Below are 21,803 nucleotides of genomic sequence, written 5' to 3' on the forward strand. Positions count from 1 at the left end.
ACGCGACATCCCACTCCACCGTACCGGCGTACGCCACATCCCACTCCACCGTACCGGCGTACGCCACATCCCACTCCACCGTACGCGACATCCCACTCCACCGTACCGGCGTACGCCACATCCCTCTGCACCATACCGGCGTACGCCACATCCCTCTCCACCATACCGGCGTACGCCACATCCCTCTCCACCGTACCGCCGTACGCCACATCCCACTCCACCGTACGCGACATCCCACTCCACCGTACCGGCGTACGCCACATCCCTCTCCACCATACCGGCGTACGCCACATCCCTCTCCACCATACCGGCGTACGCCACATCCCACTCCACCGTACCGCCGTACGCCACATCCCACTCCACCGTACGCGACATCCCACTCCACCGGACCGGCGTACTCCACATCCCTCTCCACCATACCGGCATACGCCACATCCCACTCCACCGTACGCCACATCCCACTCCACCGTACCGCCATACGCCACATCCCACTCCACCGTACCGGCGTACGCCACATCTCACTCCACCGTACCACCTTACACCACACCGCTGTCTATAGCACAGTCTTACGTCTCAGCGCACTCTGCCGTACCAACAAATCCCACACCGCACTCCACCGTACTGGTGTACGCCACAGGGCACTCCACCGTACGCCACAGCGCACTCCACTGTATCGCCGTATGCCACAGCCCACTCCACCGTACCGGCGTACGCCACAGCCCACTCCACCATACCACATCGCTGTCTGTAGCACAGTCTTACGCCTCAGCGCACTCTGCAGTACCAACAAATCCCACAGCGCACTCCACCATACAGTCATAGAAAACTGCACTCCGCCGTACCACCTTATACCATATCACTGTCTATAGTACAGTCTTGCGCCTCAGCGCACTAGGCCATAATACCAACGAATGCCACAGCGCACTACACTGTACCGCCCTAAGACACAGTGCACTCCATATTATCGACGTACGGCACAGCGCACTACACGATGTGCAACCGCACACTTCACAGTAGCGCCCTACACCACATTGCAGTCTATAATACAGACGTATACCACAGATGTTCAATTGACAATAATTCAAGGAAAAGCAAATATTGCGGATCTAAATTTGAAAGATTCGATGAGATAAGTGATTGTAGCAGAGAGCAAAAACCCTGCACAAAACAGAACTAAGAACTGAAAGTGGGGGGAAGAGAAAGTGAAATCGGCGGACAACACCCAAAATATACCATGAGCACAGCAGCCTCTTACCTTGTGACACAGGACGCAGGAAATTCTCCACGGTATCATCCTCATACAGATCCCGGTGACCTTCTAGATAATTCCACTCCTCCATGGAAAAAAAGACAGCAACATCCTGACACCGGAGAGGAACCTGACAACCAACGAGAGAGACATCACCCAGAATCCCCCAGTGTACACTGTATAATCTCCCAGCAGTCTCCTCTCATCACCCAGAATCCCCCAGTGTACACTGTATAATCTCCCAGCAGTCTCCTCTCCTCACCCAGAATCCTCCAGTGTACACTGTATAATCTCCCAGCAGTCTCCTCTCATCACCCAGAATCCTCCAGTGTACACTGTATAATCTCCCAGCAGTCTCCTCTCATCACCCAGAATCCTCCAGTGTACACTGTATAATCTCCCAGCAGTCTCCTCTCATCACCCAGAATCCCCCAGTGTACACTGTATAATCTCCCAGCAGTCTCCTCTCATCCCCCAGAATCCTCCAGTGTATACTGTATAATCTCCCAGCAGTCTCCTCTCATCCCCCAGAATCCTCCAGTGTACACTGTATAATCTCCCAGCAGTCTCCTCTCATCACCCAGAATCCTCCAGTGTACACTGTATAATCTCCCAGCAGTCTCCTCTCATCACCCAGAATCCTCCAGTGTACACTGTATAATCTCCCAGCAGTCTCCTCTCATCACCCAGAATCCCCCAGTGTACACTGTATAATCTCCCAGCAGTCTCCTCTCATCCCCCAGAATCCTCCAGTGTATACTGTATAATCTCCCAGCAGTCTCCTCTCATCCCCCAGAATCCCCCAGTGTACACTGTATAATCTCCCAGCAGTCTCCTCTCATCCCCCAGAATCCTCCAGTGTATACTGTATAATCTCCCAGCAGTCTCCTCTCATCCCCCAGAATCCTCCAGTGTATACTGTATAATCTCCCAGCAGTCTCCTCTCATCCCCCAGAATCCTCCAGTGTATACTGTATAATCTCCCAGCAGTCTCCTCTCATCCCCCAGAATCCTCCAGTGTATACTGTATAATCTCCCAGCAGTCTCCTCTCATCACCCAGAATCCCCCAGTGTACACTGTATAATCTCCCAGCAGTCTCCTCTCATCCCCCAGAATCCTCCAGTGTATACTGTATAATCTCCCAGCAGTCTCCTCTCATCCCCCAGAATCCTCCAGTGTATACTGTATAATCTCCCAGCAGTCTCCTCTCATCCCCCAGAATCCTCCAGTGTATACTGTATAATCTCCCAGCAGTCTCCTCTCATCACCCAGAATCCTCCAGTGTACACTGTATAATCTCCCAGCAGTCTCCTCTCATCCCCCAGAATCCCCCAGTGTACACTGTATAATCTCCCAGCAGTCTCCTCTCATCACCCAGAATCCTCCAGTGTACACTGTATAATCTCCCAGCAGTCTCCTCTCATCACCCAGAATCCCCCAGTGTACACTGTATAATCTCCCAGCAGTCTCCTCTCATCCCCCAGAATCCTCCAGTGTATACTGTATAATCTCCCAGCAGTCTCCTCTCATCACCCAGAATCCTCCAGTGTACACTGTATAATCTCCCAGCAGTCTCCTCTCATCACCCAGAATCCTCCAGTGTACACTGTATAATCTCCCAGCAGTCTCCTCTCATCACCCAGAATCCCCCAGTGTACACTGTATAATCTCCCAGCAGTCTCCTCTCATCCCCCAGAATCCTCCAGTGTATACTGTATAATCTCCCAGCAGTCTCCTCTCATCCCCCAGAATCCTCCAGTGTATACTGTATAATCTCCCAGCAGTCTCCTCTCATCCCCCAGAATCCTCCAGTGTATACTGTATAATCTCCCAGCAGTCTCCTCTCATCACCCAGAATCCCCCAGTGTACACTGTATAATCTCCCAGCAGTCTCCTCTCATCCCCCAGAATCCTCCAGTGTATACTGTATAATCTCCCAGCAGTCTCCTCTCATCCCCCAGAATCCTCCAGTGTATACTGTATAATCTCCCAGCAGTCTCCTCTCATCCCCCAGAATCCTCCAGTGTATACTGTATAATCTCCCAGCAGTCTCCTCTCATCCCCCAGAATCCTCCAGTGTATACTGTATAATCTCCCAGCAGTCTCCTCTCATCACCCAGAATCCTCCAGTGTACACTGTATAATCTCCCAGCAGTCTCCTCTCATCCCCCAGAATCCCCCAGTGTATACTGTATAATCTCCCAGCAGTCTCCTCTCATCCCCCAGAATCCTCCAGTGTATACTGTATAATCTCCCAGCAGTCTCCTCTCATCACCCAGAATCCTCCAGTGTACACTGTATAATCTCCCAGCAGTCTCCTCTCATCCCCCAGAATCCCCCAGTGTATACTGTATAATCTCCCAGCAGTCTCCTCTCATCCCCCAGAATCCTCCAGTGTATACTGTATAATCTCCCAGCAGTCTCCTCTCATCACCCAGAATCCCCCAGTGTACACTGTATAATCTCCCAGCAGTCTCCTCTCATCCCCCAGAATCCCCCAGTGTACACTGTATAATCTCCCAGCAGTCTCCTCTCATCCCCCAGAATCCTCCAGTGTATACTGTATAATCTCCCAGCAGTCTCCTCTCATCCCCCAGAATCCTCCAGTGTATACTGTATAATCTCCCAGCAGTCTCCTCTCATCACCCAGAATCCTCCAGTGTACACTGTATAATCTCCCAGCAGTCTCCTCTCATCACCCAGAATCCCCCAGTGTACACTGTATAATCTCCCAGCAGTCTCCTCTCATCCCCCAGAATCCCCCAGTGTATACTGTATAATCTCCCAGCAGTCTCCTCTCATCCCCCAGAATCCTCCAGTGTATACTGTATAATCTCCCAGCAGTCTCCTCTCATCACCCAGAATCCTCCAGTGTACACTGTATAATCTCCCAGCAGTCTCCGCTCATCACCCAGAATCCTCCAGTGTATACTGTATAATCTCCCAGCAGTCTCCTCTCATCACCCAGAATCCTCCAGTGTATACTGTATAATATCCCAGCAGTCTCCTCTCATCCCCCAGAATCCTCCAGTGTATACTGTATAATCTCCCAGCAGTCTCCTCTCATCACCCAGAATCCTCCAGTGTATACTGTATAATCTCCCAGCAGTCTCCTCTCATCACCCAGAATCCTCCAGTGTATACTGTATAATCTCCCAGCAGTCTCCTCTCATCACCCAGAATCCTCCAGTGTATACTGTATAATATCCCAGCAGTCTCCTCTCATCACCCAGAATCCTCCAGTGTACACTGTATAATCTCCCAGCAGTCTCCTCTCATCACCCAGAATCCTCCAGTGTATACTGTATAATCTCCCAGCAGTCTCCTCTCATCACCCAGAATCCTCCAGTGTATACTGTATAATCTCCCAGCAGTCTCCTCTCATCACCCAGAATCCTCCAGTGTATACTGTATAATCTCCCAGCAGTCTCCTCTCATCCCCCAGAATCCTCCAGTGTACACTGTATAATCTCCCAGCAGTCTCCTCTCATCACCCAGAATCCTCCAGTGTACACTGTATAATCTCCCAGCAGTCTCCTCTCATCACCCAGAATCCTCCAGTGTATACTGTATAATCTCCCAGCAGTCTCCTCTCATCCCCCAGAATCCTCCAGTGTACACTGTATAATCTCCCAGCAGTCTCCTCTCATCACCCAGAATCCTCCAGTGTACACTGTATAATCTCCCAGCAGTCTCCTCTCATCACCAGAATCCTCCAGTGTATACTGTATAATCTCCCAGCAGTCTCCTCTCATCACCCAGAATCCTCCAGTGTACACTGTATAATCTCCCAGCAGTCTCCTCTCATCACCAGAATCCTCCAGTGTATACTGTATAATCTCCCAGCAGTCTCCTCTCATCACCAGAATCCCCCAGTGTATACTGTATAATCTCCCAGCAGTCTCCGCTCATCACCCAGAATCCTCCAGTGTATACTGTATAATCTCCCAGCAGTCTCCTCTCATCACCCAGAATCCTCCAGTGTATACTGTATAATCTCCCAGCAGTCTCCTCTCATCACCAGAATCCTCCAGTGTATACTGTATAATCTCCCAGCAGTCTCCTCTCATCACCCAGAATCCTCCAGTGTATACTGTATAATCTCCCAGCAGTCTCCTCTCATCACCCAGAATCCTCCAGTGTATAATGTATAATCTCCCAGCAGTCTCCTCTCATCACCCAGAATCCTCCAGTGTATACTGTATAATCTCCCAGCAGTCTCCTCTCATCACCAGAATCCTCCAGTGTATAATGTATAATCTCCCAGCAGTCTCCTCTCATCACCCAGAATCCTCCAGGGTATACTGTATAATCTCCCAGCAGTCTCCTCTCATCTCCCAGAATCCTCCAGTGTACACTGTATAATCTCCCAGCAGTCTCCTCTCATCACCCAGAATCCTCCAGTGTATACTGTATAATATCCCAGCAGTCTCCTCTCATCACCCAGAATCCTCCAGTGTATACTGTATAATCTCCCAGCAGTCTCCTCTCATCACCCAGAATCCTCCAGTGTATACTGTATAATCTCCCAGCAGTCTCCTCTCATCCCCCAGAATCCTCCAGTGTATACTGTATAATCTCCCAGCAGTCTCCTCTCATCCCCCAGAATCCTCCAGTGTATACTGTATAATCTCCCAGCAGTCTCCTCTCATCACCCAGAATCCTCCAGTGTATACTGTATAATCTCCCAGCAGTCTCCTCTCATCACCCAGAATCCTCCAGTGTATACTGTATAATCTCCCAGCAGTCTCCTCTCATCACCAGAATCCTCCAGTGTATAATGTATAATCTCCCAGCAGTCTCCGCTCATCACCCAGAATCCTCCAGTATATACTGTATAATCTCCCAGCAGTCTCCTCCCATCACCCAGAATCCTCCAGTGTATACTGTATAATCTCCCAGCAGTCTCCTCTCATCACCCAGAATCCTCCAGTGTATACTGTATAATCTCCCAGCAGTCTCCTCTCATCACCAGAATCCTCCAGTGTATACTGTATAATCTCCCAGCAGTCTCCTCTCATCACCAGAATCCTCCAGTGTATAATGTATAATCTCCCAGCAGTCTCCTCTCATCACCCAGAATCCTCCAGTGTATACTGTATAATCTCCCAGCAGGCTCCTCTCATCACCCAGAATCCTCCAGTGTACACTGTATAATCTCCCAGCAGTCTCCTCTCATCACCCAGAATCCTCCAGTATATACTGTATAATCTCCCAGCAGTCTCCTCCCATCACCCAGAATCCTCCAGTGTATACTGTATAATCTCCCAGCAGTCTCCTCTCATCACCCAGAATCCTCCAGTGTATACTGTATAATCTCCCAGCAGTCTCCTCTCATCCCCCAGAATCCTCCAGTGTATACTGTATAACCTCCCAGCAGTCTCCTCCCATCACCCAGAATCCCCCAGTGTATACTGTATAATCTCCCAGCAGTCTCATCACCCAGAATCCTCCAGTGTATACTGTATAATCTCCCAGCAGTCTCCTCTCATCACCCAGAATCCTCCAGTGTATACTGTATAATCTCCCAGCAGTCTCCTCTCATCACCCAGAATCCTCCAGTGTATACGGTATAATCTCCCGGCAGTCTCCTCTCATCCCCCAGAATCCTCCAGTGTATACTGTATAATCTCCCAGCAGTCTCCTCTCATCCCCCAGAATCCTCCAGTGTACACTGTATAATCTCCCAGCAGTCTCCTCTCATCACCCAGAATCCTCCAGTATATACTGTATAATCTCCCAGCAGTCTCCTCTCATCACCCAGAATCCTCCAGTGTACACTGTATAATCTCCCAGCAGCCTCCTCTCATCACCCAGAATCCTCCAGTGTATACTGTATAATCTCCCAGCAGTCTCCTCTCATCACCCAGAATCCTCCAGTGTATACTGTATAATCTCCCAGCAGTCTCCTCTCATCACCCAGAATCCTCCAGTGTACAATGTATAATCTCCCAGCAGTCTCCTCTCATCACCCAGAATCCTCCAGTGTATACTGTATAATCTCCCAGCAGTCTCCTCTCATCACCCAGAATCCTCCAGTGTATACTGTATAATCTCCCAGCAGTCTCCTCTCATCACCCAGAATCCTCCAGTGTACACTGTATAATCTCCCAGCAGTCTCCTCTCATCACCCAGAATCCCCCAGTGTATACTGTATAATCTCCCAGCAGTCTCCTCTCATCACCCAGAATCCTCCAGTGTATACTGTATAATCTCCCAGCAGTCTCCTCTCATCACCCAGAATCCCCCAGTGTATACTGTATAATCTCCCAGCAGTCTCCTCTCCTCACCCAGAATCCTTCAGTGTATACTGTATAATCTCCCAGCAGTCTCCTCTCCTCACCCAGAATCCTCCAGTGTATACTGTATAATCTCCAAGCAGTCTCCTCTCATCACCCAGAATCCCCCAGTGTATACTGTATAATCTCCCAGCAGTCTCCTCTCCTCACCCAGAATCCTCCAGTGTACACTGTATAATCTCCAAGCAGTCTCCTCTCATCACCCAGAATCCTCCAGTGTATACTGTATAATCTCCCAGCATTCTCCTCTCATCACCCAGAATCCCCCAGTGTATACTGTATAATCTCCCAGCAGTCTCCTCTCATCACCCAGAATCCTCCAGTGTATACTGTATAATCTCCAAGCAGTCTCCTCTCATCACCCAGAATCCTCCAGTGTATACTGTATAATCTCCCAGCAGTCTCCTCTCATCACCCAGAATCCCACAGTGTATACTGTATAATCTCCCAGCATTCTCCTCTCATCACCCAGAATCCCACAGTGTATACTGTATAATCTCCCAGCATTCTCCTCTCATCACCCAGAATCCTCCAGTGTATACTGTATAATCTCCCAGCAGTCTCCTCTCATCACCCAGAATCCCCCAGTGTACACTGTATAATCTCCCAGCAGTCTCCTCTCATCACCCAGAATCCTCCAGTGTATACTGTATAATCTCCCAGCATTCTCCTCTCATCACCCAGAATCCCCCAGTGTATACTGTATAATCTCCCAGCATTCTCCTCTCATCACCCAGAATCCCCCAGTGTACACTGTATAATCTCCCAGCAGTCTCCTCTCATCACCCAGAATCATCCAGTGTATACTGTATAATCTCCCAGCAGTCTCCTCTCATCACCCAGAATCCCCCAGTGTACACTGTATAATCTCCCAGCAGTCTCCTCTCATCACCCAGAATCATCCAGTGTATACTGTATAATCTCCCAGCAGTCTCCTCTCATCACCCAGAATCCTCCAGTGTATACTGTATAATCTCCCAGCATTCTCCTCTCATCACCCAGAATCCCCCAGTGTATACTGTATAATCTCCCAGCATTCTCCTCTCATCACCCAGAATCCCCCAGTGTACACTGTATAATCTCCCAGCAGTCTCCTCTCATCACCCAGAATCATCCAGTGTATACTGTATAATCTCCCAGCAGTCTCCTCTCATCACCCAGAATCCCCCAGTGTACACTGTATAATCTCCCAGCAGTCTCCTCTCATCACCCAGAATCCTCCAGTGTATACTGTATAATCTCCCAGCAGTCTCCTCTCATCACCCAGAATCCCACAGTGTATACTGTATAATCTCCCAGCATTCTCCTCTCATCACCCAGAATCCACCAGTGTATACTGTATAATCTCCCAGCAGTCTCCTCTCATCACCCAGAATCCTCCAGTGTACACTGTATAATCTCCCAGCAGTCTCCTCTCATCACCCAGAATCCCCCAGTGTACACTGTATAATCTCCCAGCAGTCTCCTCTCATCACCCAGAATCCTCCAGTGTATACTGTATAATCTCCCAGCATTCTCCTCTCATCACCCAGAATCCCCCAGTGTATACTGTATAATCTCCCAGCATTCTCCTCTCATCACCCAGAATCCCCCAGTGTACACTGTATAATCTCCCAGCAGTCTCCTCTCATCACCCAGAATCCTCCAGTGTATACTGTATAATCTCCCAGCAGTCTCCTCTCATCACCCAGAATCCCCCAGTGTACACTGTATAATCTCCCAGCAGTCTCCTCTCATCACCCAGAATCATCCAGTGTATACTGTATAATCTCCCAGCAGTCTCCTCTCATCACCCAGAATCCTCCAGTGTATACTGTATAATCTCCCAGCATTCTCCTCTCATCACCCAGAATCCCCCAGTGTATACTGTATAATCTCCCAGCATTCTCCTCTCATCACCCAGAATCCCCCAGTGTACACTGTATAATCTCCCAGCAGTCTCCTCTCATCACCCAGAATCATCCAGTGTATACTGTATAATCTCCCAGCAGTCTCCTCTCATCACCCAGAATCCCCCAGTGTACACTGTATAATCTCCCAGCAGTCTCCTCTCATCACCCAGAATCCTCCAGTGTATACTGTATAATCTCCCAGCAGTCTCCTCTCATCACCCAGAATCCCCCAGTGTACACTGTATAATCTCCCAGCAGTCTCCTCTCATCACCCAGAATCCTCCAGTGTATACTGTATAATCTCCCACCAGTCTCCTCTCATCACCCAGAATCCTCCAGTGTATACTGTATAATCTCCCACCAGTCTCCTCTCATCACCCAGAATCCTCCAGTGTATTCTGTATAATCTCCCAGCAGTCTCCTCTCATCACCCAGAATCCTCCAGTGTACACTGTATAATCTCCCAGCAGTCTCCTCTCATCACCCAGAATCCTCCAGTGTATACTGTATAATATCCCAGCAGTCTCCTGTCATCACCCAGAATCCTCCAGTGTATACTGTATAATCTCCCAGCAGTCTCCTCTCATCACCCAGAATCCTCCAGTGTATACTGTATAATCTCCCAGCAGTCTCCTCTCATCACCCAGAATCCTCCAGTGTATACTGTATAATCTCCCAGCAGTCTCCTCTCATCACCCAGAATCCTCCAGTGTATACTGTATAATCTCCCAGCAGTCTCCTCTCATCCCCCAGAATCCTCCAGTGTACACTGTATAATCTCCCAGCAGTCTCCTCTCATCACCCAGAATCCTCCAGTGTACACTGTATAATCTCCCAGCAGTCTCCTCTCATCACCCAGAATCCTCCAGTGTATACTGTATAATCTCCCAGCAGTCTCCTCTCATCCCCCAGAATCCTCCAGTGTACACTGTATAATCTCCCAGCAGTCTCCTCTCATCACCCAGAATCCTCCAGTGTACACTGTATAATCTCCCAGCAGTCTCCTCTCATCACCCAGAATCCTCCAGTGTACACTGTATAATCTCCCAGCAGTCTCCTCTCATCACCAGAATCCTCCAGTGTATACTGTATAATCTCCCAGCAGTCTCCTCTCATCACCCAGAATCCTCCAGTGTATACTGTATAATATCCCAGCAGTCTCCTCTCATCACCAGAATCCTCCAGTGTATAATGTATAATCTCCCAGCAGTCTCCTCTCATCACCAGAATCCCCCAGTGTATACTGTATAATCTCCCAGCAGTCTCCGCTCATCACCCAGAATCCTCCAGTGTATACTGTATAATCTCCCAGCAGTCTCCTCTCATCACCCAGAATCCTCCAGTGTATACTGTATAATCTCCCAGCAGTCTCCTCTCATCACCAGAATCCTCCAGTGTATAATGTATAATCTCCCAGCAGTCTCCTCTCATCACCCAGAATCCTCCAGTGTATACTGTATAATCTCCCAGCAGTCTCCTCTCATCACCAGAATCCTCCAGTGTATAATGTATAATCTCCCAGCAGTCTCCTCTCATCACCCAGAATCCTCCAGTGTATACTGTATAATCTCCCAGCAGTCTCCTCTCATCTCCCAGAATCCTCCAGTGTACACTGTATAATCTCCCAGCAGTCTCCTCTCATCACCCAGAATCCTCCAGTGTATACTGTATAATATCCCAGCAGTCTCCTCTCATCACCCAGAATCCCCCAGTGTATACTGTATAATCTCCCAGCAGTCTCCTCTCATCACCCAGAATCCCCCAGTGTATACTGTATAATCTCCCAGCAGTCTCCTCTCATCACCCAGAATCCCACAGTGTATACTGTATAATCTCCCAGCAATCTCCTCTCATCACCCAGAATCCCCCAGTGTATACTGTATAATCTCCCAACAGTCTCCTCTCATCACCCAGAATCCCACAGTGTATACTGTATAATCTCCCAGCAGTCTCCTCTTATCACCCAGAATCCTCCAGTGTATACTGTATAATCTCCCAGCATTCTCCTCTCATCACCCAGAATCCTCCAGTGTATACTATATAATCTCCCAGCATTCTCCTCTCATCACCCAGAATCCTCCAGTGTATACTATATAATCTCCCAGCAGTCTCCTCTCATCACCCAGAATCCTCCAGTGTATACTGTATAATCTCCCAGCAGTGTCCTCTCATCACCCAGAATTCCCCAGTGTATAATGTATAATCTCCCAGCAGTCTCCTCTCATCACCCAGAATCCTCCAGTGTATACAGTATAATCTCCCAGCAGTCTCCTCTCATCACCCAGAATCCTCCAGTATATACTGTATAATCTCCCAGCAGTCTCCGCTCATCACCCAGAATCCTCCAGTGTATACTGTATAATCTCCCAGCAGTCTCCTCTCCTCTCACCACCCAGAATCCTCCAGTGTATACTGTATAATCTCCCAGCAGTCTCCGCTCATCACCCAGAATCCTCCAGTGCATCCTGTATAATCTCACAGCAGTCTCCTCTCATCCCCCAGAATCCTCCAGTGTATACTGTATAATCTCCCAGCAGTCTCCTCTCATCACCCAGAATCCTCCAGTGTATACTGTATAATCTCCCAGCAGTCTCCTCTCATCACCCAGAATCCTCCAGTGTATACAGTATAATCTCCCAGCAGTCTCCTCTCATCACCCAGAATCCTCCAGTATATACTGTATAATTTCCCAGCAGTCTCCGCTCATCACCCAGAATCCTCCAGTGTATACTGTATAATCTCCCAGCAGTCTCCTCTCATCCCCCAGAATCCTCCAGTGTATACTGTATAATCTCCCAGCAGTCTCCTCTCATCACCCAGAATCCTCCAGTGTATACTGTATAATCTCCCAGCAGTCTCCGCTCATCACCCAGAATCCTCCAGTGTATACTGTATAATCTCCCAGCAGTCTCCTCTCATCCCCCAGAATCCTCCAGTGTATACTGTATAATCTCCCAGCAGTCTCCTCTCATCACCGAGAATCCCCCAGTGTATACTGTATAATCTCCCAGCAGTCTCCTCTCATCACCCAGAATCCTCCAGTGTATACTGTATAATCTCACAGCAGTCACCTCTCATCACCCAGAATCCTCCAGTGTACTCTGTATAATCTACCAGCAGTCTCCTCTCCTCACCCAGAGGCCTCCAGTGTATACTGTATAATCTCCCAGCAGTCTCCTCTCATCCCCCAGAATCCTCCAGTGTATACTGTATAATCTCCCAGCAGTGTCCTCTCATCACCCAGAATCCTCCAGTGTATACTGTATAATCTCCCAGCAGTCTCCTCTAATCCCCCAGAATCCTCCAGTGTAAACTGTATAATCTCCCAGCAGTCTCCACTCATCACCCAGAAACCCCCAGTGTACACTGTATAATCTCCCAGCAGTCTCCTCTCATCACCCAGAATCCTCCAGTGTACACTGTATAATCTCCCAGCAGTCTCCTCTCATCACCCAGAATCCTCCAGTGTACACTGTATAATCTCCCAGCAGTCTCCTCTTATCACCCAGAAACCCCCAGTGTACACTGTATAATCTCCCAGCAGTCTCCTCTCCTCTCATCACCCAGAATCCTCCAGTGTATACTGTATAATTTCCCAGCAGTCTCCTCTCATCACCCAGAATCCTCCAGTGTATACTGTATAATCTCCCAGCAGTCTCCTCTCATCACCCAGAATCCTCCAGTGTATACTGTATAATCTCCCAGCAGTCTACTCTCATCACCCAGAATCCTCCAGTGTATACTGTATAATTTCCCAGCAGTCTCCTCCCATCACCCAGAATCCTCCAGTGTATACTGTATAATCTCCCAGCAGTCTCCTCTCATCACCCAGAATCCTCCAGTGTATACTGTATAATCTCCCAGCAGTCTCCTCTCCTCACCCAGAATTCTCCAGTGTATACTGTATAATCTCCCAGCAGTCTCCTCTCATCACCCAGAATCCTCCAGTGTAGACTGTATAATCTCCCAGCAGTCTCCTCTCATCACCCAGAATCCTCCAGTGTATACTGTATAATCTCCCAGCAGTCTCCTCTCATCACCCAGAATCCTCCAGTGTATACTGTATAATCTCCCAGCAGTCTCCTCTCATCACCCAGAATCCTCCAGTGTACACTGTATAATCTCCCACCAGTCTCCTCTCCTCACCCAGAATTCTCCAGTGTATACTGTATAATCTCCCAGAAGTCTCCTCTCATCACCCAGAATTCTCCAGTGTACACTGTATAATCTCCCAGAAGTCTCCTCTCATCACCCAGAATTCTCCAGTGTATACTGTATAATCTCCCAGCAGTCTCCTCTCCTCACCTAGAATCCTCCAGTGTACACTGTATAATCTCCCAGCAGTCTCCTCACATCACCCAGAATCCTCCAGTGTATACTGTATAATCTCCCAGCAGTCTCCTCTCATCACCCAGAATCCTCCAGTGTATACTGTATAATCTCCCACCAGTCTCCTCTCATCACCCAGAATCCTCCAGTGTATACTGTATAATCTCCCAGCAGTCTACTCTCATCACCCAGAATCCTCCAGTGTAGACTGTATAATCTCCCAGTAGTCTCCTCTCATCACCCAGAATCCTCCAGTGTATACTGTATAATCTCCCAGCAGTCTCCTCTCATCACCCAGAATCCTCCAGTGTATACTGTATAATCTCCCACCAGTCTCCTCTCATCACCCAGAATCCTCCAGTGTATACTGTATAATCTCCCAGCAGTCTACTCTCATCACCCAGAATCCTCCAGTGTAGACTGTATAATCTCCCAGTAGTCTCCTCTCATCACCCAGAATCCTCCAGTGTAGACTGTATAATCACCCAGCAGTCTTCTCTCATCACCCAGAATCCTCCAGTGTATACTGTATAATCTCCCAGCAGTCTCCTCTCATCACCCAGAATCCTCCAGTGTACACTGTATAATCTCCCACCAGTCTCCTCTCCTCACCCAGAATTCTCCAGTGTATACTGTATAATCTCCCAGAAGTCTCCTCTCATCACCCAGAATTCTCCAGTGTACACTGTATAATCTCCCAGAAGTCTCCTCTCATCACCCAGAATTCTCCAGTGTATACTGTATAATCTCCCAGCAGTCTCCTCTCCTCACCTAGAATCCTCCAGTGTACACTGTATAATCTCCCAGCAGTCTCCTCACATCACCCAGAATCCTCCAGTGTATACTGTATAATCTCCCAGCAGTCTCCTCTCATCACCCAGAATCCTCCAGTGTATACTGTATAATCTCCCACCAGTCTCCTCTCATCACCCAGAATCCTCCAGTGTATACAGTATAATCTCCCAGCAGTCTCCTCACATCACCCAGAATCCTCCAGTGTATACTGTATAATCTCACAGCAGTCTCCTCTCATCACCCAGAATCCCCCAGTGTATACTGTATAATTTCCCAGCAGTCTCCTCTCCTCACCCAGAATCCTCCAGTGTACACTGTATAATCTCCCAGCAGTCTCCTCTCATCACCCAGAATCCTCCAGTGTGTACAGTATAATCTCCCAGCAGTCTCCTCTCACTCAGAATCCTCCAGTGTATACTGTATAATCTCCCAGCAGTCTCCTCTCCTCACCTAGAATCCTCCAGTGTACACTGTATAATCTCCCAGCAGTCTCCTCTCATCACCCAGAATCCTCCAGTGTATACAGTATAATCTCCCAGCAGTCTCCTCTCATCACCCAGAATCCTCCAGTGTATACTGTATAATCTCCCAGCAGTCTCCTCTCATCACCTAGAATCCTCCAGTGTATACTGTATAATCTCCCAGCAGTCACTTCTCATCACCCAGAATCCTCCAGTGTATACTGTATAATCTCCCAGCAGTCTCCTCTCATCACCCAGAATCCGCCAGTGTAGACTGTATAATCTCCCACCAGTCTCCTCTCCTCACCCAGAATCCCCCAGTGTATACTGTATAATCTCCCACCAGTCTCCTCTCCTCACCCAGAATCCTCCAGTGTATACTCTATAATCTCCCAGCAGTCTCCTCTCATCACCCAGAATCCTCCAGTGTATACTGTATAATCTCCCAGCAGTCTCCTCTCATCACCCAGTATCCTCCAGTGTATACTGTATAATCTCCCAGCAGTCTCCTCTCATCACCCAGAATCCTCCAGTGTATACTGTATAATCTCCCAGGAGGCTCCTCTCATCACCCAGAATCCTCCAGTGTAAACTGTATAATCTCCCAGCAGTCTTCTCTCATCACCCAGAATCCTCCAGTGTAAACTGTATAATCTCCCAGCAGTCTCCTCTCATCACCCAGAATCCTCCAGTGTATACTGTATAATCTCCCAGGAGGCTCCTCTCATCACCCAGAATCCCCCAGTGTATACTGTATAATCTCCCAGCAGTCTTCTCTCATCACCCAGAATCCTCCAGTGTATACTGTATAATCTCCCAGCAGTCTCCTCTCATCACCCAGAATCCTCCAGTGTATACTGTATAATCTCCCAGGAGGCTCCTCTCATCACCCAGAATCCTCCAGTGTATATTGTATAATCTCCCAGCAGTCTCCTCTCATCACCCAGAATCCTCCAGTGTATACTGTATAATCTCCCAGGAGGCTCCTCTCATCACCCAGAATCCTCCAGTGTATATTGTATAATCTCCCAGCAGTCTCCTCTCATCACCCAGAATCATCCAGTGTACAGTGTATAATCTCCCAGCAGTCTCTTCTCATCACCCAGAATCCTCCAGTGTATACTGTATAATCTCCCAACAGTCTCCTCTCCTCACCCAGAATCCTCCAGTGTACACAGTATAATCTCCCAGCAGACTCCTCTCATCACCCAGAATCCTCTAGTGTATACTGTATAATCTCCCAGCAGTCTCCTCTCATCACTCAGAATCCTCCAGTGTATACTGTATAATCTCCCAGCAGTCTCCTCTCATCACCCAGAATCCTCCAGTGTGTACTGTATAATCTCCCAGCAGTCTCCTCTCATCACCCAGAATCCTCCAGTGTATATTGTATAATCTCCCAGCAGTCTCCTCTCATCACCCAGAATCCTCCAGTGTATACTGTATAATCTCCCAGGAGGCTCCTCTCATCACCCAGAATCCTCCAGTGTATATTGTATAATCTCCCAGCAGTCTCCTCTCATCACCCAGAATCATCCAGTGTACAGTGTATAATCTCCCAGCAGTCTCTTCTCATCACCCAGAATCCTCCAGTGTATACTGTATAATCTCCCAGCAGTCTCCTCTCCTCACGCAGAATCCTCCAGTGTACACAGTATAATCTCCCAGCAGACTCCTCTCATCACCCAGAATCCTCTAGTGTATACTGTATAATCTCCCAGCAGTCTCCTCTCATCACTCAGAATCCTCCAGTGTATACTGTATAATCTCCCAGCAGTCTCCTCTCATCACCCAGAATCCTCCAGTGTGTACTGTATAATCTCCCAGCAGTCTCCTCTCATCACCCAGAATCCTCCAGTGTATACTGTATAATCTCCCAGCAGTCTCCTCTCATCACCCAGAATCCTCCAGTGTATACTGTATAATCTCCCAGGAGGCTCCTCTCATCACCCAGAATCCTCCAGTGTATATTGTATAATCTCCCAGCAGTCTCCTCTCATCACCCAGAATCATCCAGTGTATACTGTATAATCTCCCAGCAGTCTCCCCTCATCACCCAGAATCATCCAGTGTACAGTGTATAATCTCCCAGCAGTCTCTTCTCATCACCCAGAATCCTCCAGTGTATACTGTATAATCTCCCAGCAGTCTCCTCTCCTCACCCAGAATCCTCCAGTGTACACTGTATAATCTCCCAGCAGTCTCCTCTCATCACCCAGAATCCTCTAGTGTATACTGTATAATCTCCCAGCAGACTCCTCTCATCACCCAGAATCCTCTAGTGTATACTGTATAATCTCCCAGCAGTCTCCTCTCATCACTCAGAATCCTCCAGTGTATACTGTATAATCTCCCAGCAGTCTCCTCTCATCACCCAGAATCCTCCAGTGTGTACTGTATAATCTCCCAGCAGTCTCCTCTCATCACCCAGAATCCTCCAGTGTATACTGTATAATCTCCCAGCAGTCTCCTCTCATCACCCAGAATCCTCCAGTGTATACTGTATAATCTCCCAGCAGTCTCCCCTCATCACCCAGAATCCTCCAGTGTATACTGTATAATCTCCCAGCAGTCTCCTCTCATCACCCAGAATCCTCCAGGGTACACTGTATAATCTCTCAGCAGTCTCCTCTCATCACCCAGAATCCTCCAGGGTACACTGTATAATCTCCCAGCAGACTCCTCTCATCATCCAGAATCCTCCAGTGTATACAGTATAATCTCCCAGCAGTCTCCTCTCATCATCCAGAATCCTCCAGTGTATACTGTATAATCTCCCAGCAGACTCCTCTCATCATCCAGAATCCTCCAGTGTATACAGTATAATCTCCCAGCAGTCTCCTCTCATCACCCAGAATCCTCCAGTGTATACTGTATAATCTCCCAGCAGACTCCTCTCATCATCCAGAATCCCCCAGTGTATACTGTATAATCTCCCAGTAGTCTCCTCTCATCACCCAGAATCCTCCAGTGTATACTGTATAATCTCCCAGCAGTCTCCTCTCATCACTCAGAATCCTCCAGTGTATACTGTATAATCTCCCAGCAGTCTCCTCTCATCACCCAGAATCCTCCAGTGTATACTGTATAATCTCCCAGCAGTCTCCTCTCATCATCCAGAATCCTCCAGTGTATACAGTATAATCTCCCAGCAGACTCCTCTCATCATCCAGAATCCTCCAGTGTATACAGTATAATCTCCCAGCAGACTCCTCTCATCATCCAGAATCCTCCAGTATATACTGTATAATCTCCCAGCAGTCTCCTCTCATCACTCAGAATCCTCCAGTATATACTGTATAATCTCCCAGCAGTCTCCTCTCATCACCCAGAATCCTCCAGTGTATACTGTATAATCTCCCAGCAGACTCCTCTCATCATCCAGAATCCTCCAGTGTATACAGTATAATCTCCCAGCAGTCTCCTCTCATCACCCAGAATCCTCCAGTGTATACTGTATAATCTCCCAGCAGTCTCCTCTCATCACCCAGAATCCTCCAGTGTATACTGTATAATCTCCCAGCAGACTCCTCTCATCATCCAGAATCCCCCAGTGTATACTGTATAATCTCCCAGTAGTCTCCTCTCATCACCCAGAATCCTCCAGTGTATACTGTATAATCTCCCAGCAGTCTCCTCTCATCACTCAGAATCCTCCAGTGTATACTGTATAATCTCCCAGCAGTCTCCTCTCATCACCCAGAATCCTCCAGTGTATACTGTATAATCTCCCAGCAGTCTCCTCTCATCATCCAGAATCCTCCAGTGTATACAGTATAATCTCCCAGCAGACTCCTCTCATCATCCAGAATCCTCCAGTGTATACAGTATAATCTCCCAGCAGACTCCTCTCATCATCCAGAATCCTCCAGTATATACTGTATAATCTCCCAGCAGTCTCCTCTCATCACTCAGAATCCTCCAGTATATACTGTATAATCTCCCAGCAGTCTCCTCTCATCACCCAGAATCCTCCAGTGTATACTGTATAATCTCCCAGCAGACTCCTCTCATCATCCAGAATCCTCCAGTGTATACAGTATAATCTCCCAGCAGTCTCCTCTCATCACCCAGAATCCTCCAGTGTATACTGTATAATCTCCCAGCAGTCTCCTCTCATCACCCAGAATCCTCCAGTGTATACTGTATAATCTCCCAGCAGTCTCCCCTCATCACCCAGAATCCTCCAGGGTACACTGTATAATCTCTCAGCAGTCTCCTCTCATCACTCAGAATCCTCCAGTGTATACAGTATAATCTCCCAGCAGTCTCCTCTCATCACCCAGAATCCTCCAGTGTATACTGTATAATCTCCCAGCAGTCTCCTCCCATCACCCAGAATCCTCCAGTGTATACTGTATAATCTCCCAGCAGTCTCCTCTCATCACCCAGAATCCCCCAGTGTATACTGTATAATCTCCCAGCAATCTCCTCTCATCACTCAGAATCCTCCAGTGTATACTGTATAATCTCCCAGCAGTCTCCTCTCATCACCCAGAATCCTCCAGTATATACTGTATAATCTCCCAGCAGTCTCCTCTCATCACCCAGAATCCTCCAGTGTATACTGTATAATCTCCCAGCAGTCTCCTCTCATCACCCAGAATCCTCCAGTGTATACTGTATAATCTCCCAGCAGTCTCCTCTCATCACCCAGAATCCTCCAGTGTATACTGTATAATCTCCCTGCAGTCTCCTCTCATCACCCAGAATCCTTCAGTGTATACTGTATAATCTCCCTGCAGTCTCCTCTCATCACCCAGAATCCTCCAGTGTACACTGTATAATCTCCCAGCAGTCTCCTCTCATCACCCAGAATCCTCCAGTATATACTGTATAATCTCCCAGCAGTCTCCTCTCATCACCCAGAATCCTCCAGTGTATACTGTATAATCTCCCAGCAGTCTCCTCTCATCACCCAGAATCCTTCAGTGTATACTGTATAATCTCCCTGCAGTCTCCTCTCATCACCCAGAATCCTCCAGTGTACACTGTATAATCTCCCAGCAGTCTCCTCTCATCACCCAGAATCCTCCAGTGTACACTTTATAATCTCCCAGCAGTCTCCTCTCATCACCCAGAATCCTCCAGTGTATACTGTATAATCTCCCTGCAGTCTCCTCTCATCACCCAGAATCCTCCAGTGTATACTGTATAATCTCCCAGCAGTCTCCTCTCCTCACCCAGAATCCTCCAGTGTATACTGTATAATCTCCCAGCAGTCTGCTCTCCTCACCCAGAATCCTCCAGTGTATACTGTATAATCTCCCAGCAGTCTGCTCTCCTCACCCAGAATCCTCCAGTGTATACTGTATAATCTCCCAGCAGTCTCCTCTCATCACCCAGAATCCTCCAGTGTACACTGTATAATCTCCCTGCAGTCTCCTCTCATCACCCAGAATCCTCCAGTGTATACTGTATAATCTCCTAGCAGTCTCCTCTCATCACCCAGAATCCTCCAGTGTATACTGTATAATCTCCCAGCAGTCTCCTCTCATCACCCAGAATCCTCCAGTGTATACTGTATAATCTCCCAGCAGTCTCCTTTCCTCACCCAGAATCCTTCAGTGTATACTGTATAATCTCCCTGCAGTCTCCTCTCATCACCCAGAATCCTCCAGTGTATACTGTATAATCTCCCAGCAGTCTCCTCTCATCACCCAGAATCCTCCAGTGTATACTGTATAATCTCCCTGCAGTCTCCTCTCATCACCCAGAATCCTCCAGTGTATACTGTATAATCTCCCAGCAGTCTCCTCTCATCACCCAGAATCCTCCAGTGTATACTGTATAATCTCCCTGCAGTCTCCTCTCATCACCCAGAATCCTCCATTGTGTATTGTATAATCTCCCAGCAGTCTCCTCTCATCACCCAGAATCCTCCAGTGTATACTGTATAATCTCCCAGCAGTCTCCTCTCATCACCCAGAATCCTCCAGGGTACACTGTATAATCTCCCAGCAGTCTCCTCTCATCACCCAGAATCCTCCAGTGTATACTGTATAATCTCCCAGCAGTCTCCTCTCATCACCCAGAATCCTCCAGTGTATACTGTATAATCTCCCTGCAGTCTCCTCTCATCACCCAGAATCCTCCAGTGTATACTGTATAATCTCCCAGCAGTCTCCTCTCATCACCCAGAATCCTCCAGTGTATACTGTATAATCTCCCTGCAGTCTCCTCTCATCACCCAGAATCCTCCATTGTGTATTGTATAATCTCCCAGCAGTCTCCTCTCATCACCCAGAATCCTCCAGTGTATACTGTATAATCTCCCAGCAGTCTCCTCTCATCACCCAGAATCCTCCAGGGTACACTGTATAATCTCCCAGCAGTCTCCTCTCATCACCCAGAATTCTCCAGTGTATACTGTATAATCTCCCAGCAGTCTCCTCTCCTCACCTAGAATCCTCCAGTGTACACTGTATAATCTCCCAGCAGTCTCCTCACATCACCCAGAATCCTCCAGTGTATACTGTATAATCTCCCAGCAGTCTCCTCTCATCACCCAGAATCCTCCAGTGTATACTGTATAATCTCCCACCAGTCTCCTCTCATCACCCAGAATCCTCCAGTGTATACAGTATAATCTCCCAGCAGTCTCTTCTCCTCACCCAGAATCCTCCAGTGTACACTGTATAATCTCACAGCAGTCTCCTCTCATCACCCAGAATCCCCCAGTGTATACTGTATAATTTCCCAGCAGTCTCCTCTCCTCACCCAGAATCCTCCAGTGTACACTGTATAATCTCCCAGCAGTCTCCTCTCATCACCCAG

The 21,803-nt window shown here is 48.2% G+C and overlaps 1 protein-coding gene across 1 annotated transcript in view; it reads right to left on the minus strand.

The window, feature by feature from the left end:
- Positions 1-21,803, minus strand: part of LOC141065423 (uncharacterized) — a 171,089-nt gene that overhangs the window by 128,153 nt on the left and 21,133 nt on the right. Inside the window, exon 4 of the mRNA XM_073557915.1 lies at positions 1,256-1,379. Coding sequence (XP_073414016.1) covers positions 1,256-1,379 — 124 coding nt within the window. The remainder of the gene's footprint in view (positions 1-1,255; positions 1,380-21,803) is intronic.

The sequence above is a fragment of the Dendrobates tinctorius genome, unplaced genomic scaffold (genome assembly GCF_039654945.1).
Source record: "Dendrobates tinctorius isolate UK_male_01 unplaced genomic scaffold, ASM3965494v1 ptg000251l, whole genome shotgun sequence".
NCBI lineage: Eukaryota > Metazoa > Chordata > Amphibia > Anura > Dendrobatidae > Dendrobates > Dendrobates tinctorius.